Source organism: Danio rerio, chromosome 8 (genome assembly GCF_052040795.2).
Source record: "Danio rerio strain M-AB ecotype USA chromosome 8, GRCz13ab, whole genome shotgun sequence".
NCBI lineage: Eukaryota > Metazoa > Chordata > Actinopteri > Cypriniformes > Danionidae > Danio > Danio rerio.
Window position 1 is genome coordinate 45,882,501 of NC_141028.1, and position 27,166 is coordinate 45,909,666.

Sequence of the window (27,166 nt, forward strand, 5' to 3'; positions counted from 1 at the left end):
AATAATAGCTGTATAATAATAATAATAATAATAATAGTAATAATAATACTATATATATTATTATAATGTATAGTTTGGATGTTAAAGTATAAAATTGGATGTGCCAAAACTTTCTTCAGTTAAACAAAGAAAAAACTGAAGTGATTGCATTTGGGAACAGACATGAGGTTCTCGAGGTGAATGCGTACCTTGGCACTAAAGGTCAAACAACAAAAAAATAGGGTCAAGAATCTTGGTGTGACTCTGGAGTCAGATCTTAGTTTCAATAGTCATGTCAAAGCAGTTAGTAAATCGACATACTGTCATCTCAAAAACATTGCAAGAATCAGATGCTTTGTTTCAAGTGAAGACTTAGAGAAACTTGTTCATGCTTTTATGAGCAGCAGGGTGGATTACTGTAACGGCCTCCTCACAGGGCTTCCCAAAAAGGCAGTCAGACCTTTGCAGCTCATCCAGAACGGATTCTGACCAGAACCAGGAAATCAGAGCACATCACACCTGTCCTCAGGTCTTTACACTGGCTCCCAGTTACATTCAGAATAGATTTTAAAGTATTATTACTGGTTTATAAATCACTAAACGGCCTAGGACCTCAATACATTACAGATTTGCTCACTGAAAACAAACCTAACAGATCACTCAGATCTTTAGGATCATATAAACTAGAAGTTCCAAGAGTTCAGTCAAAGCAGGGTGAATCAGCTTTCAGCAACTATGCCCGCCGCTGCTGGAATCGGCTTCCAGAAATGATCAGATGTGCTCCAACATTAGGCACATTCAAATCAAGACTGAAAACACATCTGTTTAGCTGTGCCTTTACTGAATGAGCACTGTGCTGCGTCTGACAGACCGCACTATTATGTTTTTCTCTTCTTTTTCATTCTTTTATAACCGGTTTTCTGTTTTTATTATTTTTATTCATTTTTATCATTTGTTTTTATTTTCTTACACTTTTCTTTTTTATTCCTGTTTATGTAAAGCACTTTGAATTGCCAATGTGTTTGAAATGTGCTATATAAATAAACTTGCTTAATAATAATAATAATAACATTAAATTGTTACATTTATTGAAAATAAATGAACATATTTAAAAGTATTCATAATAAATATTTGAAATGTATATATTGAAAATATATATTTAAATATTTTAAATGTATATAAAGTCATCCGTATAGTGTCTTTATTTCTTGGGGAATGGGGAAGGGGGATGCTTGGGGTTTCGTCCAGGGTGCCATTTAAACTAGAACCGCCATTGATGACAGGTTTCAATCTTCATTAAATCTCTTTTGTGTTCAACAGAAGAAAGTCAAACAGGTTTGGAACAAGTTAAAAGTTAGTGAATGAGTAAATGCAGAAAATATATATATATTTTTTCAATTTATGCAGTAAGTGGTTTTTAAAATGCTAGTGACTTTTTTTTTTAACTGAACGCAAGAAAACTAATAAATATGGTTGGATTATCACTTTGTTAGTGTTGGCATTAAACATTATTGGGGATCTTTATACTAAATTTACCAAGAAATTTCCTTTGGCGTGACATTGAATGCCCATTTTACAAACTGATATGATTGGTTAATTGAACACCATTTTTACCCTGTCAAAAACCCCTCAGTGGAGTAAGCCGTTTTGCTTCATGTCTCTTTAAATGCTAATGAGCTGCTGCTGCCCTGTCCCTCTTTGAGGCAGCAAAATCAAGGCTGTTTTAGCTGGGGTTTTCCAATAGGGAAAAAAAAATTATACCAATTACTAATAAATATAATTGAAAATCTGCAAATATATTAAAACTTTTAAATCAACATCTTAAAAGATGAAACAGAATATCTGGTATAATAATAATTAATTCATGTGTGGTTCACTGTGCAAAGAAAGGAAGAGCATCATTGTTAGCCGCTTTGCTATCTGTTTACAAAAAGATGTGGGTAAAAGGGTGGAGTAGATAGTTTCACTTAAGGCAGGAATGTGTTAAGAAGTAGCTGGATACATATAAACCAGCACAAAATTCTAACAGGTCAATTATGGCACATGAATACACTTAGACAAAACACAAACAAAAAAAAGTCACAGATTAGTTTATCACAGAGAAAATGACATTTATTTTGAGCGTCCACAAAGTACTGGACACAGAGTTTTCTGTTGTCATTTATTAAAAGCAGCAGCTGATGTTTTCTAAAGTCGATTGACCACAGTCATCCGGGATGATGGCAGCTCCTGATCCAGCAGGCGGAAGAGCATGGCACATCTGTTGCGTTGAGAGATGTTGCCGAGAGTCTGATGCAGGCGAGCTTGTAGGTAATAAATGTCTCTCATGCGCTCTTTACAGTCAAGGCGAGAGAAATACACCGCTGCCTCATCAAGTGTGTGCACGGCTAATTCCACAGCTGCAGGAGAAAAAAAAGATCACTTAAACAAATGAAGTGTGAAATTAACAGAGTGACATGTGCTCCGAACAGGAGGCAGTACCAGATAGTCTGTGTTCCTGTGCAGCAGCTCCTGCTGAAGCCATCTGACAGCGAGCGGCCAGCAGTAGAGCTCTGCCTTTGTCCATCAAAGAGCCGTGAGCCAAAACTGACTCCAGCACATCCTGCACCAGACCAAGAGCCTGCTCGGAGATCCCCAACATCAACTATGAAGACAGATCACATTTGTTTTTATACTCATTAGTCCCTGTCACACATAATGTACATTCTTTTCAGGAAAATTACCGGTAAATTGCTGTAAAGAGATTAGGCATGGGTAGATAACATTTGCAAGAATGGCTTTTACTCTGCGTCTCCCGCATAGCATAGCCTCATATGCGCAAGTTTCACTGTCTTTGTTGCTCGGCAGTGTATATGTTACAGCTAATTTCTTTATACAGTATGTTAGTTTGTTTCATTCTATTGTCTGTATATTTAAACATGTAACTTAATAAACAACTTTGCATGCTTTAAGGTGTTGAGATTCTTTCTCTTTATCAATGATGATAACAACTTTAATTTAGTCTGATTAATTACAATGGAGTCAGATAAATAATTGACTTAAACACGCCATCGTTCAACTGCTTTCTTTTTCCGACTATTGGTTCAGAATAGCAGCGTAAGCTTCAAGCCTTACATGGAGCATCCACTTGGATGATGCGACGGCAGCCACAGAACAACAGCGCCAGTGCGCTCACCACACACCAGCTATAGGTGAAGTGGAGAAACAGTGATAGAGCCAATTTGGTGGATGGGGATGATTGGGAGGCCATGATAAGTGAGAGCCGATGGAAGGAATTTGGCCAGGACACCGGGGTTACACCCAACTCTTTATGAGAAGTGTCATTTGGCCTCATGTACGAAGAGTTGCATTGAAATCATACTAAAACATTGCGTACGCTCAGAGCAGTAAATGTGCGAACGCAGTAAAAAATTGAGATGTATGAAACACTGCGTACGCAGAATCCCATGCACATTCTCTTTGTACATCCGAATTACTGTGAAACTGAGCGCACGTGCACGAGCGTAATGTCTCTATTTTCGCAAAACCAAATAAAAAAGCAAAGGCAAAAGCAAGAAAAAAAGAGACTTTGAACAGAATGTGAAATGGAGGTGCTCCTTTCGGAGGTAGACCGGAGAAAAACTGTGTTATTTGAAAGTTTGTCCACCAGAATTAATAACAAAAAAAAAAAAAAAAACAGAGTGGGAGAGTTTAGCTGATGCAGTTAACCCAGTGGGGTCTGAACATTGCACTGTGAGTGAAATAAAAAATTAATGGCCTGATGTAAAGGTGTACAATTTTGTAGTGTCTACTTAGGCTAAGTGGCTAAGTCTGTTCGGTCACATACTGCGTGTGCTTGAAGTTTGGACTTGCTATTTACTCGCAATTTAAATCTTAATCATAAAATTCTTCCTCATTCGCTAAGTATTTGTCTCTCCTACTTAGGGTGACCAAACCCTTAATACATTTATACAAACAAAACTGCTTTAAAAACGGTCTGTCCCTCGAGCATCCGCCTGTTGTTTGTAGCTTTAGCCTGCTACCGCCGCTGGTCAGCTAAAGCTACCGACCTCTTTTACCATACACTTTTGACTTACTGGCTTTGCTCTTTACCCCGTAAAATGTCGCTTCCGTCTCTGTCCTTGTGTGCAGGAGAAGCATCGATGGAGGCGTTGGAGCTGGAGCTGGAAGAAGTGGAGTCCCAGATCCGGTCGCTTCTGGTGAGACGGTCGCGGCTACGGGAACAACTGCTTGTTGTACCTAATGCTAAGGCCGTCTAATCATCTAAGGTATGTGGAAATTACAACCACATCATTCCCTCTACCTCAACCCCGCGTCCTTCTCTGTCCAGGCCTAGCGCACCCGGGGCGCGGCTCAGCCAGGCGTCGTTCACGCCGACACCCGGCTACCACGGCGCCTGGGAAGTTGCTTCCCAGATCTCGGGGCAGAACGTCTCCTCCCGTGTTCGAGATCTCCACGGAGAACCGCTTCTCCCCTCTCCGCGAGTCGGGTCCCGATGTGGCCATCATCGGTGACTCGATCGTTCGTCACGTCCGTGCCGCTTCCTCAAAAGGTAATAAAGTACGTACTTTCTGCTTTCCTGGTGCCCGTGTGAGAAATATTTCTACACAGATTCCAACCATCCTGGGCGCTGCCGAGAGCCCTGGTGCCGTTGTCCTCCACGTGGGGACAAACGACACCGGGCTCCGGCAGTCGGAGATCCTGAAGAAGGACTTCAGGAGCCTGATCGAGACGGTTCGACGCACCTCGCCCGCCACGCAGATCATCGTTTCTGGGCCGCTTCCTACCTACCGCAGAGGAAATGAAAGGTTCAGTAGACTTTTAGCTCTGAATGAATGGCTAATAACATGGTGTAAAGAACAGAAATTGCTCTTTGCTAATAACTGGAATCTTTTCTGGGAGCGTCCTAGGCTCTTCCGTCCTGACGGCCTGCACCCCAGTCGAGCCGGAGCTGAACTCCTCTCGGACAACATCTCCAGATTACTTCGCACCATCTGACTAGCAGGTAAAAATTCACAAAATTCACATTATAGCCACCTAGACTCTTGTTCACCCCACTTAAACATCAGTAACGCTTATCTGGCAAATCCTATAGAGACTGTGTCTGTTCCTCGTATTAATAGATTAAGAAATAAACGTACTGTGTGCTCCAGAAAAAATCTAGTAAGAATCAAACCAGAAAAACCAGTTGAAAGTGAAAATACAAATTTCGTAAAACTTGGTCTCCTAAACATCAGGTCACTTGCACCTAAAGCACTTATCATTAATGAAATAATAACAGAAAACAATCTTAATGCACTCTGTCTCACTGAAACCTGGCTAAAACAAAATGACTATATTAGCTTAAATGAAGCAACTCCTCCAGGATTCTTATATAAACATGAGGCTCGTCAAACTGGTCGTGGTGGTGGAGTTGCATCAATCTTTAGTGATTTCCTTAATATTAAACAGAGAAACGGACTTATGTTTAGCTCCTTTGAAGTATTATCGCTTAATGTTCAGCTTCCAGATACTATGCAAAAACCTATGTTATCTCTCGCTTTAATCACCATATATAGACCCCCAGGACCCTATGTCAAATTTCTAAAAGAATTTTCTGATTTTATTTCTGACTTACTAGTCAAAACTGATAAAATGCTAATTGTAGGTGACTTTAACATCCACATAGATGACGCTAATGATACATCGCTTAAAGCATACATTAGATCTAATTCTATCTTATGGAATCGAGGTTATTGACGTAGACATTATACCACAAAGTGATGATATTACAGATCACTACCTCTTACTATATAAGCTGTGTTTACCTGAAATCAGCAAACCCGCTCCAATACTCCGCCCTAGTAGAACTATTGTTCCGTCAACTAAAGATGAATTTATAAATAACTTACCTGATCTCTCTCTATTTCGTAATGCACCCGCAAACTCAAATGATCTTGATGTAGTAACCAGCAGTATGGATGCCATGTTTACTAGCATACTAAATACTGTGGCACCCATCAAATTAAAAAAGGTTAGAGAGATTAAAACTATACCATGGTATAATAGTCATACTCGTGCGCTCAAAACAGCAACCCGCGCCCTGGAACGTAAATGGAAAAAAACTAATTTAGAGGTCTTTAGAATTGCGTACAAAGACAGTATGTCCAGCTACAGGAGGGCTCTAAAATCTGCCAGGACCGAGCACCTGCGCAAACTGATAGAAAATAATCATAACAATCCTAGATTTTTATTTAACACCATCTCTAAATTAGCTAATAATCGGTCATCCTTGGAACAAACTACTCCACCGCAAATTAGTAGTGATGACTTCATGAATTTTTTCAGTAATAAAATAGAAGGCTTTAGAGTTTAGACAGAAAATAGGAGATGCCAAACTTTCTGCACCGGCTTATACTCCAAATCCTGTAAATATTTCATTGAATCATAGTAATAACCTACACTGCTTCAAAATCATAGAACATGAAGAGTTAGTGAAAATTATAAATAGCTCTAAACCAGCTACGTGTATGCTGGACTCAATTCCAACAAAATTACTGAAAGAGCTGCTACCTGCTATAGGAGAACCTCTTCTTAACATTATCAACTCTTCTTTATCTAAAGGCCATGTTCCAAACTCTTACAAGCTAGCTGTTATTAAGCCTATTATTAAGAAACCGCAACTAGACACCAACAACTTAGCTAACTATAGGCCTATTTCAAATCTTCCATTTATGTCTAAAATACTAGATAAAGTTGTTTCCACTCAATTATTCTCTTTTCTGCAGACTAACAATATTTTTGAAGTGTTTTAGTCAGGTTTCAGGGCTCACCACAGTACAGAAACCGCCTTAGTGAAAATAACCAATGATTTACTCTTAGCTGCTGACCGAGGGTGCGTCTCGCTATTAGTTTTACTCGATCTTAGTGCGGCATTTGATACCATTGACCACAATATCCTCATAAATCGCTTAAAGTCTACAGGTGTCCAGGGACAGGCTCTACAATGGTTTAAGTCATACTTAACTGACCGCTACCAGTTTGTGAATATTAATGGACAGCCTTCACAAGTCAGCCCAGTAAAGTATGGGGTGCCTCAAGGATCAGTTTTAGGCCCTTTACTATTTACAATTTACATGCTACCTCTGGGAGACATTATTAGAAGACATGGGATCAGCTTTCACTGCTATGCAGATGATACTCAATTATATATTTCAACTAAACCTGACGAGACGTCTGAACTTTCTAAACTAACTGAGTGTATGATAGACATCAAAGACTGGATGACCAACAATTGTCTTCTCTTAAACTCCGACAAAACAGAATTATTACTTATTGGGCCTAAATCTCGCACACAGCAGATCTCGCAACTCAATTTACAATTAGAGGGATACAAAGTTAGCTTTAGCTCTACTTTAAAAGATTTGGGTGTCATATTAGACAGCAATCTAACTTTTAAAAACCATATATCCCATGTCACAAAAACTGCCTTCTTTCATCTGAGAAATATCGCTAAATTACGAAATATGCTATCCATCTCAGATGCAGAAAAGCTAGTCCATGCTTTTATGACTTCGAGACTGGATTACTGTAATGCTCTATTTGCTGGCTGCCAGGCATCCTCTATTAACAAACTTCAATTAGTACAAAATGCAGCAGCCAGAGTTCTGACCAGGTCTAGAAAATATGATCATATAACCCCAATTTTGTCCTACTTACACTGGCTGCCTGTTAAGTTTCGTATTGAATTTAAAATATTACTTCTCACCTATAAAGCTCTAAATAATCTAGCTCCTGTTTATCTAACCAACCTTCTGTCTCGCTACAAACCAACTCGCTCTTTAAGATCTCAAAATTCAGGGCTTCTGGTAGTACCTAGAATAGCAAAATCAAGTAAAGGAGGTCGAGCCTTCTCTTTCATGGCTCCTACACTCTGGAATAGCCTTCCTGATATCGTCCGAGGCTTAGACACACTCTCCCAGTTCAAAACTAGATTAAAGACCTATCTGTTTAGTAAAGCATACACTCAATGCATCACATAGCGGGTTCCACACAGGCTTCTGCATCTTGCTTATATACACGATGAACAGCAGCTACGCTAATTATTCTCTTTATTCTCTATTTTCACCTGGGGATACTCATCCCGAGGTCCTCAGTTTATGCGGAGTTACTGATTGGATTCAAGACCAGCGTTGGATCCTAAACCTCGGCGAATGAAGCTCTGCACAAGACTTTTGGCCAGCGGAGAAATTAAAATGGTCGTGCCCAACTGAGTCTGGTTCCCTCAAGGTTTTTTTTCTTCACTCCCATCAGGTGAAGTTTTTTTTCCCTCTCCGCTGTCGCCACTGCCTCGCATGGTTCAGGATTGGTAGAGCTACGCATCGATGAATTGGCTCTTCAGTGTTTGAACTCTCATTAATGATTAAATTACACTGAACTGAGCTAAACTGAACTGAACTGAACTTAAACACTAAAACCTGAACCACACTGTTCCAGTTACTATGACCATTTATGTGAAGCTGCTTTGACACAATCTACATTGTAAAAGCGCTATACAAATAAAGCTGAATTGAATTTAATTGAATAAGTGCAAATAGCACACCTTGTTGGAATGAGCTAGTTGAGTAATTCCCACCCATCACCGTTTGATTGACAGAGACAACAGAACTAAAAAAAGCGGTAAACGGCAGCGTGAGTGGAATAGCTTGTAAAGCGCACGGCAACATGTTTTGATTCTAGCAACCATGAACCAGCGTCTGATTAATTCATTCTTTTTTCCCCTCACTACATGTCAGATTTTGCCTACTCTTCATCACGAGGAAGACAAGTAGGCATCATTAATAAGTGTGTGTAATATGTTAAGCGCATTTGAGCATCATATTTTATTTATTCAATGGAAATGTTTCTGATTCACGTATGCAAATTCCTGTTCAGATGGCGCAGAACCTGCGATCGCTGCAAATTGCACTTTAATGTTTGGCTGGTCAACTGCATGGTGTGGAAACCTTTTATACTCAAAGTTTTTGTGCGTACGGAGCATTGATACGAGGCCCCTAGTGTTGGTGTATGTTGGCGTACCTGTGTAAATGCCAGGTGTAAGAGCGTCTCTGAGGTCAAGCTCTGGAGGTTGTGTTGTCGTGAAAGAGCTAGAGCCTGTAACAGTAAAGGCAGAGCTGTCGCAAAGCCAGACGAGTCCCAGTGGAGTTCAGCAGAGGCCAGCATCACCCTGAACACAAACACACTCAAGAGTTCAGTACAGACCAGTGAACAGTGCAGGATCAAGATTTCAAATATATTTCAGTAGTTTCCAAACAGTTTACAAAGATTGACAATATGGACTTGAAAGCATGACATTTGGAATAGTTGATGGATGTCACTGGCCCAATCAGGGCATTGCTGGGTAATCATCCATATGTGTCATCTGCACATATTAGTTAGGGGTTAGTTTACTTAAAAATGAAAACAAAAAGGTTATTAATTACACTTATGTCATTCTTTTTTAAATTTATCTTTATTTCTATAGTGCTTTTACAATGTTTCCATCAAAAGAAAAGAGAATGATGGATTGTCACATAAAAGACGTGTAAATAAAGCAGCGTTTCCATCCAACGAGTCAAAGCAAACAAAATCGCCACTTCCTGATTAACTGGTGCCAGATATCAACAAAAAAAACTGAATTTGCTGCAGTAGGAGAAGCTGAGTGAATCTTTTCTTCATCTAATTAATTACTTGCGCCTCAGAAGGCAATCCTGACATGCAGTGAATGTCTGGTGGTGTTTAAAGGTGTCAGACGTGGAGCACAGACGCTCTTGATTCTGGAGGTCATTAATAATATAATAACACCAATACTGAAAAAGTAAGGCATTTTAGATTGACCAAAACAACATTTCAGATGATTTACAGTGTGCTCAGTCTGCTGGTTTATCCATTCGCACACATTTTCATCATCACATGATCTCTTATAACAAAATCACATGACCTTTTTTAATGCACATACTGGAATTTGTGCGGTAAAAGTGTTTCCATGGTAGTTTAAGCGGATCTATCGAATAAAAAGTTTATCCCACTCCGTTATTCGCATATGTTTTTTATGCGCATTTTAAAAATGTATGCGCATCACGACGTTTCTATCAACCATTATTTTATGCGCATGTGCAAAATGCGCATAAAAATAGGTGGATGGAAACATAGCTAAAGCAGCTTAACATAGAAGTTCCAGTAAATTGAAACTGTCAGTTTAGTTTTCAGGATTTAGTTTAATTTAGTTCAGTTCAGTGTGGTTTAAATTTCACTGCTGAAAGTACAAACACTGAAGAGCATTTCCATCGATGCGCAGCTCCACAAGTCCTAAACCAAGCAAACCAGTGGCAAAAGTGGCGAGAAACAACATTCACCAATTAACAAAAGTGAAAGGGCAAAAAAAACTTGAGAGAAACCAGGCTCAGTTGAGCATGAGCACTCCAAACCTCTGAGACCTTCATTTATCTCCAGACAAAAATTTAAATATTAAATTAAATAAATGAATTAGTAACAATAAATACATATTATTTCAGTGTCAGTATATTGTGCTTATTTTTGAGCACTGTGCAGTGACATACACCCTGGATGCCCGAGTGCAACTTCTTGTTTAAAACAAAGTACTGACGCAACTGAGGAGGTAATATATCAAATGCATGTCCATGCATGAACACGTGCCTTATATTGACACTGAGAAAAAATGGTTGAATGAAGTTGTTTTTACATTTTTTTTATGTGCGCACAAATATTATCTCGTTGCTAGATTTTATTTCAATTAAACCACAAAAGGCATTTGGTCTGTTTTGAACTATTGTTTTTGGACTTCTTGAACTTTGCTGTCTATGGAGGATGAGGAAGATCTCAGATTTCATTTGAAATATCTTAATTTGTGTTCTGAAGACAAATGAAGGATTCAGGGGTTTAAAACAACATGGAAGAGGATGGGGGGTGAGTAATTCATTTTCATTTTTGGGTGAACTATGTCTTTAAGTCTAGCCAGTTTGAACAATACAGCAATTTTACATAATTAAAGTGTCAATAAGACATGAAATAACTTAATTAAGAATACATGCAGAGTCCCTGTTTTCACACTTTAGAATAGGCGAATCTTTAAAAATTGTGTCTCAGATTCTGTCTTTGACGTTAATTCAACAACAAATAATATCTATAAAATAAGGAGTGCACTGCTATTTTACAGATGATTATTAAGTTCCTTTTTCTAAACATGTTCAAATAAAATAAGATCCCTAAAAAAATTACAAGCTACAGCACAGATATTACAAATAATCAGACAAATGAACAGTAATTAAATAACAAATGCAGCTTAAAAACACTATTTATAAAGGTAGTCAGGGGCTGCGTCCGAAACCGCATACTTCCATACCATACAGTATGCTAAAAACAGTATGCAAGCTGAGTAGTATGTCCGAGAAAATCAGTATGCATAAAGTACCCAGATGACTTACTACTTCCGGCGAGATTCTGGAGTGCGCATCCCATGCAAGCTGCGCTATCCCATGATGCCCCGCGAGCGAATTCATGAATGGAAGTAAAGCGACGCAATTGACACAGGTAGGTCACGTGACCATGACAAAATGACAGATGCAGTACGTCTGAATTCCATTCATACTTTTCACAATCATACTGTATAGAAGTACTTTTCTAATGGCTGAGTAGTACGTTTAAATTCAGATGCAGTACCTACTGAATAGTAGGCGGTTTCGGATGCAGCCAGGGTTTTTTTTCCAGTAATACAGACACTGGAGTTAAGAATAATGAAATATAATTGGCATATAAAAATGTTTAGACAATGAAGCTTATTTGTCAGAAATGAACACATCAAATAACGCAAATAATATGCATTTTATTTCTTTTATATATTTATTGTTTTTAGGAGAGTGACCAGTGAAAAAGTTGACAAGGCAAATAAAAACTTGAACTACTGGCATAACCTAGACAGACTTTGAGCTTTCTTATTTCAAAACTTCGGGACTATTTTGTGTGCACCAGGTTCAACTTGTATTATTTCTTTAGGGTTACTTTTCATCAGTGTATAATCACAGACTTGTCATAAACTCTCACCTGATGCTCATCTGTGTGTTCTTGCTCTTCTCGCACTGCTGCTGAAGCTGCTGGAGAATCTTAGAAGCTTCAGACGTTTGATTCAAAGCTTTCAATAACTGGGCTTTTCTGCACAGACAAGCACATTAACAGTTACTTCTGCAGGTTATTTCACTAAAAAAAATTAAAAATTGGTAGGTGCAGTTGCCTACCTGTACATTCCCTCAGTGCTGTTTAAGGCAGTGATAGCTGTGACATGGGGTTCAGCCAAGTGGTATTTCCCATCATTCATTGCCTTCTCAAACTGAATTTTCAGATCACACAGCATCCAGAGCTGTTTAAAAAAAAAAATCATAGTTTAATTGGATCTGCTGCTGATTTGTGCTTAATATGAGCTATATTGTGTGTAACGGGTTTACTTTGGCATGTTGAGTGTGAGGTGGAAACTGCTGCTTCAAATGTTTCATGATATCAGTCACGACTGGATAAAGGCCCTGAAAAAAAAAGACATTTGGTCAAAAAAAAAAATTGTATTTAACACATTTTGGAAGATAACTAGTTGATTCTTGTTGTTGATTCTACATCTGAGGCTGCATTTACACTAAAGTGTCTTCATTTATATTTTGCCGGCATCCATACATGCAGTCTATCGCAGGGATGACCAAACTCAGTTCTGGAGGGCCGGTGTCCTGCAGAGTTTAGTCCAACTTGCAACAACACACCTGCGAGGAGGTTTCTAGTATGTCTTGTAAGAGCTTAATTAGCTTGTTCAGGTGCGTTTGATTAGGGTTGGAGCTAAACTCTCCAGGACACAGGCCTCTAGGACCATGTTTGGACACCCCTGGTCGATCAGTTGTGTAATGGTCAAATGAGAGGGGCCTGACAAATCAGGGATTGATATGCAATAGTAAAGAAGACCAGTCAGAATAGCTGCACTTCCATTGTCAAAAGTTTACACTTCAGTCTGTCTATTCTGAAACGGGAAAACTAGCATTTCCAAACCAAAATGAGGCCTTATGCGTTTTCAAAATGCTCTGTTTTCACAGGTCAAAGTTCGTAAAGTAGTGTGGATGGCAAGGCACAAGTCCAAGGTACATGCAGAAATCCTAAAAATAATTTAAGACTTTTTAAAAGCTTCTCAGAATATTTAAGAACCTCATCGCCACTTCAAGTTCTAATCAATATCAAACATTTAGCTTAAAGGAGCAGTAGGTGATCTGCCAAAATGCTAACTGCTTAATAATATTATTTTTGGACGGCAGGGAGGGACTGTGATTCAAAGCCACGCCTCCTGAAATCGCGAACGCATGCACCGCCTCACAACAGCAGACAACCCACTAGTTCATGTTATTCCCCAGTTAGAAATGTAACAGTTAGTTAGTGTTTGGCCAGCGGCATGCAGGAATTGCATTTATTACTAAGATACATTTACATGCTATTGCAGAGCGAATATTCAGCATAGCATGGTAAACAGTATCAGGAGGCTGTCTTTGTTAAAAAATGAGCCAATGTGAATATTAAAGAAACTTCAGCTCAATAAAGCAGGTTAGGTGGAATAGCGCTATTTACAAGTCTGCATTATCGATGCTGTCAAAGGTATAAAATTTATAAATTTATAAAACTAAAAATAGTCACATCAATCTTTCACTAGGAGATTTCAGTGGCTAAACAACACATTTGTGCATATAAGCTATTCATAACTCAACACAATCTAACATAAGCTTAGCCTGACTAAAATAGTTTTAAAATAGAACATTACTCGTCATGGTGTCATCCTTCCTCCAGCGTGCAAAACTAACTACAATATTGATTCAGGATTTTCAAAAGTTTCAATTCAACATTTGATTTCACCGCATCTGTACACCGGAGACAATTTACACCGATTGTCTCATGTGCATGTGAACATGCGACCCTCATGCAGGCACGTGAATGGTGGATCTGCGCGAACAGAGACCGCTACTTATCGGAATTATGAGAGATGTCAGCCCGATAATGTTTAATTGGATGAACATTTTTTAGTTTTATGCCTAATCCAGAATATAAAAATACATATAAACACATTTAGATCATTTACTTTAATCATTACTATTGGACTGTGAAGAGACTTTCATACAGCACAACAAAAAACGTTTCTGAAGACAATCATCTACTGCACCTTTAATAAACAGTTGTTAATGAACAGTTGTAGTTAAATAAATCAGTGGAGCACAACCATGCAACAGAAAGCCACGTTTTAAACTCATCTTTCTCCGACCAGGTGTACGCAAACTTACAATTTCCCATTTTGTTGTCTGTTTCGCTCTATGGTTTCTCTACATGTGAAAAGCGTCACATCACCTACCTGCGTTTGTCACAAATTCCGTGATATCACCCGGACGGAGAAGCTTGGCCAGACGTGCCCTGGCTCGAACCAATCGCAAAGATTGAGCACGCCGTTGTTAATATTAGAAGGAAAAAAATAAATCTTTTTTGGAGATAAACACTTTGGATAACGCTTGAACAAAATTTAAGACCTCATAAATACACGATAAAGGCTTTTTAATACCTTTTAGGGGCCTTAATTTTCTCATAATTGGTTTATTAACTTTTTAAGACCCTGCAGACACCCTAAAGTCACTAAACTTAAGCGTAATAAAAACACACTGGTGTAAATGGCACCTAAACAGGCCTATGACTGGAGTCGTGTTAGAAAAGGAATTGCTCACTGTTAACCTGGTCGTTGATACATATAGTGCAGTTTTTGTTTTGTTTTATCAGCAAAAACTGAATGAAAGATGTTCAAAATCTGGTATTAACCAGTATTAAAATGCCCTTTTCACATACGAGTTTACACAGTAAGGCCTATTGAATGTACTATGCTTGGCAGTTAAAGAGCTTTCATTGAGCAGTTCGCTATTTATGCTGCTTGTATTGTTATGCTGCTGAACTCAGATTTTACTCTGCACAGCTCTCAATTTCCAGTTCTTTTCATGTTTGCCCTGTATTCATTGCAGCAAGTAAATTCTGTCTGATTTCTGACTGATTTCACTTTAATTTGAACCTCTTATCATAGCTGATTTAGCAGATTTTGCTTTGCATGTCTCTCCTATGCTGACTGCAGTTGTTATGCCCTGCATTCAGTGCAGTCTCTCACCAAAAATGCAATTCATTATACCAAGGTTTGAGACAGCCTGATTGAAGCTGCTCTTATGGCTTGCTCTGCAAAGCTGTGTGAATGCTCAAAAGGCAGTAGGTGCATCCAAATCGCATACTTATGCACAATTCTACGCCATTTTGTAGTATAAATAGTGTAAGCAGTGTGTTTACACTGAAAACTCTAAAAATAATAAGTGCACTTTAATTACCCGGATGATGCACTAATTCAGCCGGTAAAATTAAGTGTGAAATGTTGTACACTTCACGCACTCAACGACTGCAGGTTTACACACATACTGGAAGGGGCGGAGCTATCTGGCGCACATATTGGATTACTTTATTTATTTTGGATGGTGAAAGCAAAATTCTCCTATGAGAGTGATTATAGCACCTCCTGATGGTGAATGCGGGTACACTCATGGCAGGTATTATTTGATAGTTTTGTCATTTATTTCACTGATTTGGCAACCGTCAAACATCATCAGGGAAACGGTTTGAATTTCTGCTGAGTAAAAAAACATAAGTGCTCCATTTGGGACGACACTACATACATGTACTATGCTGTTGAGTGTGTAAGTGCATAGTGCATGAGTGCATAGTGTGCCATTTAGGAAGCAGCTAATATCTATGATTACTGTTCTATTGTTGTCTACTAAAGCAACTTGGTCAAATAAGTTTAGACCTATTGGTGTGGTCAAAACTGGAAAAACTGAACGTTTAAGACCTTGTTTACACCAATATTAGGTCGCCCATGTGATCAGAAACACATCTTAACATCAGGTGGTAACAAAACCTTAATTTGACAGAATTAGGACATGCTAAGGGTGTGAATCCATCAGATGTGAGTGGTTTTTCAACTGTCAAAGCAATGTCAATGCATACTCAGTGCCTCATAATGCAACCTCATCTTTAAAAAATGTGGCACTTCTATCGACAACAAGAAAAAGAAAAAAAAACCTAAGCTGGAATTTCAAGAGGGATCTAGATGCAGACTTGATGCATTTGCAAGGTGAGCTGCATGCAATGCATTTTAATGGCAACCCTTTAACTCTACACCTCACAGTGCGTCACTAGCTCCATTGAGTGCATCGTGTCTGACATTGCAAGCCTGAGATATGCAGTCTCAGCTTGCAAATCCGAGTCTGCATCCAAATACTATTGGGAATTTCAGCAGCGCAAAAACACTTCGGTGGACACACAGCTTATGTATGATTTAACAAAGGAGATATGAAATTTAAGCAGTTCATGCATTGCACTGGTTGTGTACCTGCTCAGCGTGAAGTTCTGCTAGATGGCAGAGAGCAACAGCAAAGGCCTCAGTGTTGTTCTGCTGCACACTGAAGTTAACCGGCTCCAGACTGTTCATATTCAACAAGAGCTGAGCCTGCTGCTGTGCCATAGTGCTACAAACAAACAAATAAATAAATCAAAATCAGCAAAATCCTCATGAAAAATTGTTTTAGCTGTGTTGCTAATTTCAGTGTGAAGGGAAGGAGCGAACCCGTGTATTCAATTAAAAGTCATTATATATGACAGAAAATGTAAAACAGTAAGAAATATCATTTCACAATGCTTATATTTAATTTAATAATTTTTGTAAACATCTAATTAATTGAAGGTTTACAGAGTGTGTGTAATCTGACCTTTTGCCATACATCCTCCATATGGATGTGGTTTGCGCCAAGCTGATTTCTATCAGCTCGGAGAGGCTTTGCTTCCAGTGCATGATGTCGGTTCCTCGCAGGGCGTCCAGCAGCTTGTTTGCTGGCATTCCCTGTTTTGCTCCCTGCTGGACCAATGATTGAATGCCCAGAGACGCCAAATACTGCAAAACACAATAGGGAGCTTCAATTTTTTTCCATAATATAAATCAATTGCAAAATATTTTAAAGCAGGACACTAATCCAATCTACACAATACCATTTAAAATTGTCACCTTGTTTCATGTTCACTAGGGATGTAACGATATCAGAATTTCAAGGTGCGATAATACCTCGGTATGAATGGCACGGTACGGTATTTATTGAATAATTTACAGGAAAAACAAAACGAATGAAAAGACTCGAAAGTGCCAAAAGTGTTTATTTACCTTAGCACTGAACATATCAATGACATATAAATTAGCCATCTATCTGTAAGTTTCGAAACAGAAACTTAAATTTTTTAAATTTTAATAACAAAAACTATTAAACCATATAAAAAAATAGTTTCACTTTACTATTGTTGAAAACTCATCACATTCAACATTTAATCACTCACTCACTAAGATAGAGATGGTTTTTTTTAAGCAAAATTATCATATAACTATAATCTGGTAAAAGCTGGGATCTCTGGGCATGTCCCCTGCAACAGAAAAAAAACCCTCTCATTTGGGACTGAGGTTTCTGGGACAGAGAGATATGATTTATCCAAGGTTGACAGCAGTGGGTAACGTTGTGCATTGTCTTTCCACCACTTGAGAGGACAAGCCATGAGTGAGATTGAGGTCTCTTTGCGGTACAAGTCAATGATCTGCATTAATCTAACTAGTGTGCTGTGTTCTGCAGTCCCCATGACTGTTTTTAGTCGTATTCCCCGACTTATATTTCACCACAGTCTGGCAGTGCCTGCATATTGTTTTTTTCTTCGTCTGTCACCTTTTCTCCTTTTTTGTATCTTTTTAGAAAGAAACCGAAATGCTTCCACACATCCGATTTAAAACCCACTTTAGGTTTGATCATTTCCACCTCTTTTTCTTCCCCTCTACTAGCAACACACTCCATTTCCGCATTACTGGATCTGTAGTGACAACAGACCGCAAAGGATGATGGCCACGCCTAGGCTGATGGTAATTGTAGTTCCCGATACCTCCCATTCGCTTTATTCGCCTAAGCAAACATTTCTCAGAAATATAGATTTATTGAGTCATGCGCCTACGGTAATATTGAAAAAATTACTATTGCGGTATGACGGTATTCACAATATTGTTACACCCCTAATGTTCACAGATTAAAAGAAAATAAAACAATGCAAAACAAGTGTTTAATGTTTGCATTTTAATATTTACTTACAGGGAGACAAAAGTGTGCTGCAATTTTCACTGAATCTTCAGTTAACACCACACTATCAGATCCTCTCATCTGTTCCAGAGTGTAGAGCCAACTCTAAAATACAGCGAGAAAAAAAAAGTGTATTTCATTATAAGCCAGTAGTGAATAGTTAATTGTTCTTGATTTACCTTTTACATATTCATAATACTACTAATAATTTAATAACTACAGCAAAATGCCAAAATTATAACGTTTTTATATTGTTCATTATAATTGGTGCACAATAGACATAATAAACAATACATTTAAAAATTGACAATTTTCACAAATACATTTCTGTGAGACATTTTATTTTAAATATCTGCAGCCTAAAATGAGTAACATAATGCCATTATTTATTAATATTATTATTATTATTATTATTGTTGTTGTTGTTGTTGTTGTTGTTGTTGTTGTATTTTGCTGGGAAAATACACCTAAATCTTGTCAAATTGACCTTTTTTGATCTCAAGAACAATTTGGACTTGCAAAATCCTAGAACTAGTTTCTTAACATTATACAATATTAATTAATAAAATTAATCACAGCAAAAGCTTATATATTTTTTCTTATAGATATTTGTCAGATTACAGCACATTAACTTGTATTAAAATTTACTCGGGACAACTCTATAAATATTGAATTTTAACTACAATTAATAAATATAATTTTATATAAAAGTGTTGTTTTTTTATTTTGGCCATGAAAATAATCGCATGATTATTTAAATAATGCAGTTTACTGGTGCATCCCTAATTCATATATTTATGATAGAGAACAGATAAGGTCTTCCTACCAGACAATGTTGAAGACAAACATGGTCGTTTGCTTCCTGTGCAATGCGGATCGCTTCCTGCAGAGCCAAATCAGCCTGATGACTGCAGCACAAACACAATCACAGAAAGTCGTTGCAGTCATAACACAACAAGAAACAGAAGCTGAAAATCTGGATGCTCCCTTTGTTTTGAACATAAATAAAATAAAATGCTCTTATCATATTGCTGTACTCTAAACACAAATAATACGCACTAGTGTCCGAAACGACAGTGCAAGGTTGCCAGATTGAGGACAGCGTATCGCAAACTGCGTCCGTAGCCTTCATCTCCATTGCTCTTCCCCTCTGCACCAGAGAGAATGAGGCGGTCAAAATAGTGCAGGAGGCTGTGAGTGGAGATGTAGATATCCTGCACTCGCAAGCTGTTCAGATAGCTGAGGTAATGCTGTGGAGAGACAGAGAGATGCTCAGTTATATTAAAGAAACATTAAAATTTTTTAAAATGGGCTAATTTTACAACTCCCCTACAGTTAAACAGTTCAGCTTTACCCTTTTTTAATGCATTCAGCTAATCTTCTGGTCTGACAGGGGCAATTTTAGCTTAGCTTAGCATAAATTGGATTAGATACACAACATCAAGCTGAAATTAAAAAAGGGTTTCGATAATGTTGCTATGTAGTTACATAGTGTACTGAGACTGACAAAATTTTTTTTTTAATATTTTTGAGCAAGATGCTAATACCAAATACAAATTTAAAGATTTATGCTAAGCTAAGCTAAAAGTACTCCCAGGTAGGTATGGGGAACACAGAATAGATTCCAAAATGGTAAAACTCAACAGTTTAACTCTAAGACATTGAGGATATGTTTAAATAAAGGAAGAACTTCATCTTACAGCTTCAGCAAAGTCAGGATTAAACTTGAGGATGTTGTTGAGTTCGTCCTGTAGCTTAGCTGGAGACATGGCCTTGTTTTCATCATTCTTCAGAAGGTATGCCTAAAAAAAAACAAGGTGGAAATCAAACGGGGAAAGCGTGAACATGGACAACTGTGTTTTTGAAAGCCAAACTTTCTTTCGTTATAACAAACCTGTCTTGCAAGGAAGTATTCTGCTTGTTTCTGAGATAAAGGGCCTTGACTCTCTTCAGATCTGCTAGAAACAGAAAAAGAACACTCAAGTCTCATTACACTTTAATAACTGACTGTGAGGGGCTTAAATTAATCTCTTATTGGTTTCTATGCAACTTGCCCACAGTAGAAACTAGTCAAAACGCATGAGGAAAAAAATATTTGATAACACTTTGGTGTAAGTAGCAATTATCACTATTAACTAGTGTTGATTTACCTGTCTATTATTAAGATATTGGCTTTTTATCTGTACTTATAAAGCATAATCTGCATGATCTTAATCTACATCCCTAATTCTACTCAATACATAAACCCAACTAATTAATAACCATGAATAAGCAGCAAATTGGAAGTTTACTGAGCTAAAATAGCATAGCTTAAAAGCTAAAATAGCCTAGCTTAAAAAAGTATGATTTGAAAATTCATCTAAACTGTTGTTTGTGACTGAAAAAATTAGCTGAAAAGGAATGACAGTTTTACCAACCTTTTTGAGGATTAAGTTAATTTTGCGCACCTCAAAAGAAAAACCTTGCTCTGACATACTGTAAAATGCCAATGTCTTGTCTCAAGAAGAATACCAGTAAGTTTTTTTTGACTAAGCCATGGTTATTAAACAAAAAGTAACTTAAATTTCTTAACTGAACTAGGTCCTAATCATGAGTTAATCTAGCCTCTGTCTATGAAACCAAACCTATGAGTCCCAATAAATCACATTAGTTATTAGGTATTTAATATTGTTATTAACAATATTGTTATATTAACAATGTGTTATTTTTTAAATATGACAAGCTACTGTACATCAAAGATTTTCTTTTTTTCTTCCATTTGCTGATTTTTAAAATTTAATTTAAACCAAGGATACAACCAAAACATGGCTATCTCAAAACATTGTATGCTCTAATTGAGAAATGGTTACAAAATTAAGCAGAAACAAATAGTTAAAACAGTGCTATAAAATATGTGGGTCAAACTGACTCCAAATTAACTCAAATTAAGGGGTTTAAGAGATATTTTACCCAAAAATAAACATTTGCTGTTATATTAAGCAACTTCAGGCCTTGCAAGATGTAGGTGACTTGTTTTTTCTTCTTTAATTGAACATAAAATATTAAAATGTTCTAGATGATTCATAGAGTCAAAATAATAATAATAATAAAGGAGACAAAACAAATTGACATTTCACTGATTCACTAAATCTAAGTTTCATAGATATTGACCACATAAGTACCTCAATTTCAACTACTTTTAATGTCTTGATGAGTAAATTAACAACAAAATATTTATTATTGGGCAAACTTCCCCTTTAATATAGCCTGGACTCCATTGATAAATGAGTTGGCATCTCTGACCTCAGTTCAGACTGGTGTAGAGACGGCGTGTCCAGCTCATCTTTGTCTATGTGGTCAGCACTAGGGTCTTCGTTACTCGTCAGCTCCATGTCTTCGGCAGGTAAAGCAGACAATTCAGGCTGATTTCCACGATGGCAGAACTGCTGCAGAGACTTATACAGCTTATACACCTGACTGAAGGACAGTTTATTGTAGGCAAGCAGCATCTGACGCATGAACAGACCTGATGATGGAAAAATTCACAAGGAAAGCTTTACAAAACAACGATCAAACACCCTGACCATAGAACATTTATTAGCTAACATTTGTCATATGTGGTCAGAGAAGCTCGATAATGCTTGCTTGACATGTGAAAACTAATCGTGTTCATGAATTTTACAACACGCATTTTGAGTTTCTGTATAAATCAATAATTTTTTTTTTCTTGCAGAGCAAACTAATATGGAGGTGATTAGATTGCCTGATAAATCTGTAAATGTGAATATAATTTTTTTTACTATAAGGTAATTGATTCTCTTCAAAAGACATGGATTAAACTGCTTGATTTGTGTGGATGTTTGTTTTTATCACTTTAAAACTGTTTGAGTGAAGAGTAAGAGGTCAACTATCCCTTTGAAAATGCTCTTTTTAAAAATTTTACCTTACATATTACCTCACAGATGCTTCCTTCATAAAACTGTTAACATGAAGAGTTCGGATGCGAAAGACTAAGTGACATCTAAAATTCTCCTCTAAAATGAGCATTTTTATCAAACTCAGGAGTTTGTGTAAAGTATTTTTACATTTATGCCAATGAATATGTTTATTTTACTGTCATTAAAGTGAAATAACTGAACATAAACAGGACCATTTCAAATGGCTCTTAGAGGTTTTTGCATCTGAACTCATCATATATTGTCTGGATTTCAACTGTAAAGTTTTTTATTTCTTTCAGACACAATATGACAAACGTCTTTAAACATAAATTTAAACAAGACTTCACTTTGGGTTTTTTTATGAATCTTATACCTTAAACATTTACTAGGTCCATAATTAATAGGAACTGAGGTTATGGCTTGGCAAGAAACATATTCATACCGACAACACTTGTTTTGAATGGCTCCGAGTCACTGAAAGCACTGGGCAGAATAGTAAAGAAGTGCTCCATGTCCTGCAACTCTCCATCAGCCATTAAAAACAACCTGAAAACAGAAGGCAACCATTAATACTTCAACTTTCTGAGCAAAGAAAGAATGGTTTTATACAATGCTCAGCATGATTGAGTACACCCCATTTAGAAAATGAATATTTCCCATTTCTCTGTGAATATAGGCAACGTATTTTGGTGCATTTAAACAAAACAGATTTATTAAACATATATATTTATTAAAATAATATTTTAGTCAGCACACAAATTTAGAAATTGAAAGATAATGCAATTAAATTCAAGCTAAATATCGCAAAAAAATAAAATACAATCTACAAAATTAAACTTTTTTTTTTTTTTGCTTCTCTTGATTTTTCCTCTTTTGAAATTTGTATTTAATATTTTTCTATAAGATATAAATTTAGGTGGTCTAGTTTTTGGACCATTATCGTAAGTTATTTTGTTAGATAAGCTCTAGATTTTGCTTCAGTACTGACTAATCTAATGTATATGCACAAATACAATATTGTAGAGCTTCCTATTAAAAAATATGAATTTAAAAGAGAGATTTGTGAGGGGTGTACTTATATATGCTGAGCACTGAAAAAATAAGGCACTGTATTCACCTGAGTTTAACAGCATTGACCATGCGGAGACAGCACTCCTCCACTATCTTCAGGAACTGCTCCAGCGTCAGATCTGGTCCCTGTTCATCAAGAACAAAAAATTAACGTGCAAAATAAGTTTAAACATAAATGCTTGTCAGTACATTTAATACTCATTAAATATCTCACATTTGGAACTACAAATATGACATGTAAACAGGGCAATATTTGCATGTGTAAAATATAAGACAAAGCATGATGTAGTCGGATGAAATAAAACAAAAAAAACAAGTGATTTTACACACAAATAAGGATATTGAATGCAAGAATCGAATTAAACACCAAAAATAAATAAATAAATAAAAATAACTTTTTTGAAAATATTAGAACAACAAAGGAGTTGCTTTTCCATTGTCATTCAGCAAATTTGTTTTGTAAACAAAATTAAAAATTGTAATTTGTTTACAAATATTTGATTGATTATAAAAAAAAATATATATTGCCAACAAATGGGTAAAACCTGGTGGTTTTATAGAAATTATGGCAAAGTATACAGATAATGACAACTGTTTAATATTTTGGGACTTAACTGTGATCCTTCAATCTAAATTTGCAGAGATTTGTCTGTTAATGTATGCATTTGAATATGTCATCAAACAATTCTACTTTTGGTGGGTATGTTTTGTAAATTATTTGATTGCCGTTATTTTTTGCCAAGAAATAAATAAACAGGATACTTCCTAAAGAAGGGCTGCACAATATATTGATTCTGCATCGATCGCAATGAGCAGTTCCGCACACATCGCAGGATCTGCAATATTGAGTAGGGATCATATAGTAGTTTTATATATATATATATATATATATATATATATATATATATATATATATATACACAGTTCAAAATACTTGAGATTTGTGAAATTACTGCAGAGTTTAGCTTTATTGAAGTAAAGGTTTATCATTTGCACATTTTAACCCCTAAGAGAGTTTAAAGCAATCAGGAACATGATGTTTGTAACTTTAATAAAAATACTATATTGAACAATCTAAACAATATTTTTATTTAATTTTTTTTTTTCAGATTTCTGTACCTAAAAACTGTTTGACTAGCCTGAAAACCATAAAGCACTTTATATCTGCTCTATTGTATTTATCAATGCTTGTATGCTTGATGCACTACTTACTCCTCTACAGAATCATCCCAGTCAATCTAAAATTAACAAACTAAATCCCAAAATGAGCTATTCAAGTTATCTGGAGAAATTATCTAGATATTGCAATGCTTATATTACAGAAATACAAAGTATTACAATGTCAGATTTTTATAATATCGTGCAGTCCTATTCTAAATGTTAAAATATTACAATAAAATTATTATATTTAAAGTTTTTTTAACTTACTATTCTTTTTTAAATACATACAAATAAAGTAGTTAATTCTGCATAGAAATGTTAACTTTTTAAACAATTTCTTTAATTTTAGTTAGCAAGGAAATAATTACCAAAAATGTAAACATAACATTTACTTGGACCTTTTATTCCAGTGTAGTTATTTTTTTAGCACAATTTTAGCAACAATAGCCCTTTTTAAAGATCTGCTAAAGTGTCATTCTTTTTCAAAACAATAAGTACAAACCTGTTGTAAAGGCAGGATGAGTTTGTTTAGTCGTCTTCTGTCTAGAAGGGCCATTGGTTTGGTTGTGGACATTTCATATAGTAAAGCTAAAACTGCGATCTTGTATGGAGTGACCCAATCCTTTATCCCGAAGATGTTGGCATGAACAACACCATTTGTCATCATGGGATTGAAATACAAGCTTTCGTGCACACTGGCCATTGCTTTTTATATTCCCACGTGAAGTATTACGATTGCAGCAGCGTCAAAAAATAACAGTGTTTTAAATGCGGTCACGGTGATCTGACACCTTTCTTCCGTAAGGAAACTAAAGTAATATCCACTGTGTTTAATACGTTGTTCATATTGACCATGTTAACATTTGCTAAAGAGCTGGCGGCGACGTTTCTTCAAACTACCCTCCAGTTCCGTTTACGTTTCAGGACACAGTGCAGAGCGCAGACATATAGATAGAATCGGTTCTTGTGAACTACTCTTACAGCGAGTCGCTGACTCGCTGAGCTGGTAACATGGATCGTGTCGAGTCTCGTGAGTAAAAGGAGGATTCTCGGTTTAGTGAGAACAAAGACTATTAAAAGGACTTCACTCAGGAGAATCACTCTGTGCAGTGAGGATTAATATCAAGTCTGCTTTATAAACCTTTTCGGGAGATTCATCGTAAAGATCCGACTCAATTGAACAATTTATTCTTGCACTCCACTCAGCAGAGCGCTGATAAATCGATTGTTGTGGACGCTGGTGATAGGTGATGATACACATTAATTTCTAATAATATTTTCACATATATTTAGCACATCTTACTTACTTCACTTTTTTCCAACCTATGCTGTTAATATTCCCAATACAAATATGTCTGACCTACCATTACCCATACACATGAACAAATATGTGACATTTTTATTTGCAAACAGTAGAGGTCGCAAATGTTTTAATGCAATTTCTGGAGAGGCTTTGTATATAAATAGTAAGTTTACATAAAAAGTAATCCAATAATATCTGTTCTAAAAAATAATGAAATATTATTATGTGTAATAAATGTTATTCATGTATATCTTTAGATATATTGTTCACTCTTATATAAAACAGTAAAAAGTTTACATTCTCAAAAGTAGCCTTTAACATTTATAAACAGGAATGATGTATCATTGAATAAAGTAATTTTAATGTTGCTCATAACCACTTTTATTTCATTTAAAGGTTTATATGTAAATGTTTGTTGCAGTATATGTTCTGTGTGGAGTTTGCATGTTCTCCCCGTGTTGGTGTGGGTTTCCTCCGGGTGCTCAGGTTTCCCCCACAGTCCAAAGGCATGTGGTATAGGTGAATTGGGTAAGCTAAATTGCCCATAGTGTGTGTGAATGAGTGTGTGCGGGTGTAGCTGGAAAGGCGCTGCGTAAAAATATTTGCTGGATAAGTTGTCAGTTCATTCCGCTGTGGCAACCTCAGGTAAATAAATGGATCAAGCCGAAAAGAAAATGAATGAATGCCACAGGAAAAATAAAACACTTGAAATGCAGTTGGAAAAAAAATTACCCCTCAGACCTGTACAGCTCTAAAGAGGATGTAAAAATATGTTTTGGAAAATATTTAAACTAAGAAGTGTAAATAAAATTATAGAAATAAGTGTAGCCTACTCTTTAAAAAAAGCAATTCCTATTCACGAGTAAATAATAATTGATCCAAAGTGTAATTCTTAAAGAAAAAATAAAACAGTGACTAACATATTAAGACTAATCTAAGCAGTGCAGCCAGCCAGTATAATGTGAAACATTGTTTATCATCCAACTATAGATGGAGAAGATTCATGATTTGTTTGTTTGTTCAGCAGAAGTTGTCAGAGTGAATACAAATGTTTATCAGAAGCTCAGCAACATGCAGTTTCTGCGTCCAACCCTCAATCAGCCACAGGACTTTTCATGCAGGACAAAGAACAACTTTCACACAGCAAAACATCTAAAGCAGACAAAGAAATAATGGAATTTTCCAAGAAAGGAAAAATTGGATTGCATTTTTCAACTCCTAATGTTGCTATTTAACACACTCAGTACATTTTTAACACATCCCATAATTTCTAAAATATCAACATTTACCAAATGTTGATATGTGTGTTTATAATAAAAGTAGCAGAATTATTACATCTACTATAAAAAGTGTAAGACCAATTTATTTAAAAAAAATATTCAAATTACATATTTTGAACTCTAAATCATCTTTATTTTTAATGACTTTAATAGTCATTATTTAAAACAGTAAAAACATGGCCGAAAACAGGGTATTGCTGTAGAATTGTTTTTATTTTAGTGATT

General features: G+C 36.4%; 2 protein-coding genes across 2 annotated transcripts; one reads left to right on the forward strand and one right to left on the reverse strand.

Moving 5' to 3' along the window:
* Positions 1–2,057: 2,057 nt before the first annotated feature.
* On the reverse strand, positions 2,058–25,291 carry anapc5 (anaphase promoting complex subunit 5). Its single transcript, NM_199622.2, is given in 17 exon segments — positions 2,058–2,378; positions 2,461–2,623; positions 9,037–9,184; positions 12,058–12,165; positions 12,249–12,370; positions 12,456–12,530; positions 16,439–16,574; positions 16,815–16,996; positions 18,222–18,314; positions 19,036–19,117; positions 19,269–19,459; positions 19,910–20,011; positions 20,104–20,167; positions 21,492–21,714; positions 22,569–22,672; positions 23,244–23,323; positions 24,861–25,291. Coding segments are annotated over 17 exon segments (2,286 nt in total). The 5' UTR covers positions 25,062–25,291; the 3' UTR covers positions 2,058–2,166.
* Positions 4,391–5,110, forward strand: LOC147842814 (uncharacterized). The gene is made up of 2 exons (XM_087265284.2): positions 4,391–4,531; positions 4,591–5,110. Exons 1-2 carry the CDS (start codon positions 4,475–4,477, stop codon positions 4,975–4,977), a joined length of 444 nt encoding a protein of 147 aa, XP_087121410.1. The 5' UTR covers positions 4,391–4,474; the 3' UTR covers positions 4,978–5,110.
* Positions 25,292–27,166: the final 1,875 nt, after the last annotated feature.

What these genes read in the sequence shown, in the direction of transcription:
- LOC147842814 (XM_087265284.2), top strand. Translation starts at nt 4,475, where the DNA reads ATGTGGCCATCATCGGTGACTCGATCGTTCGTCACGTCCGTGCCGCTT. An exon ending in CCGTGCCGCTTCCTCAAAAG is followed by an intron (nt 4,532 to 4,590) that starts GTAATAAAGTAC and finishes ATTTCTACACAG; the next exon opens with ATTCCAACCATCCTGGGCGC.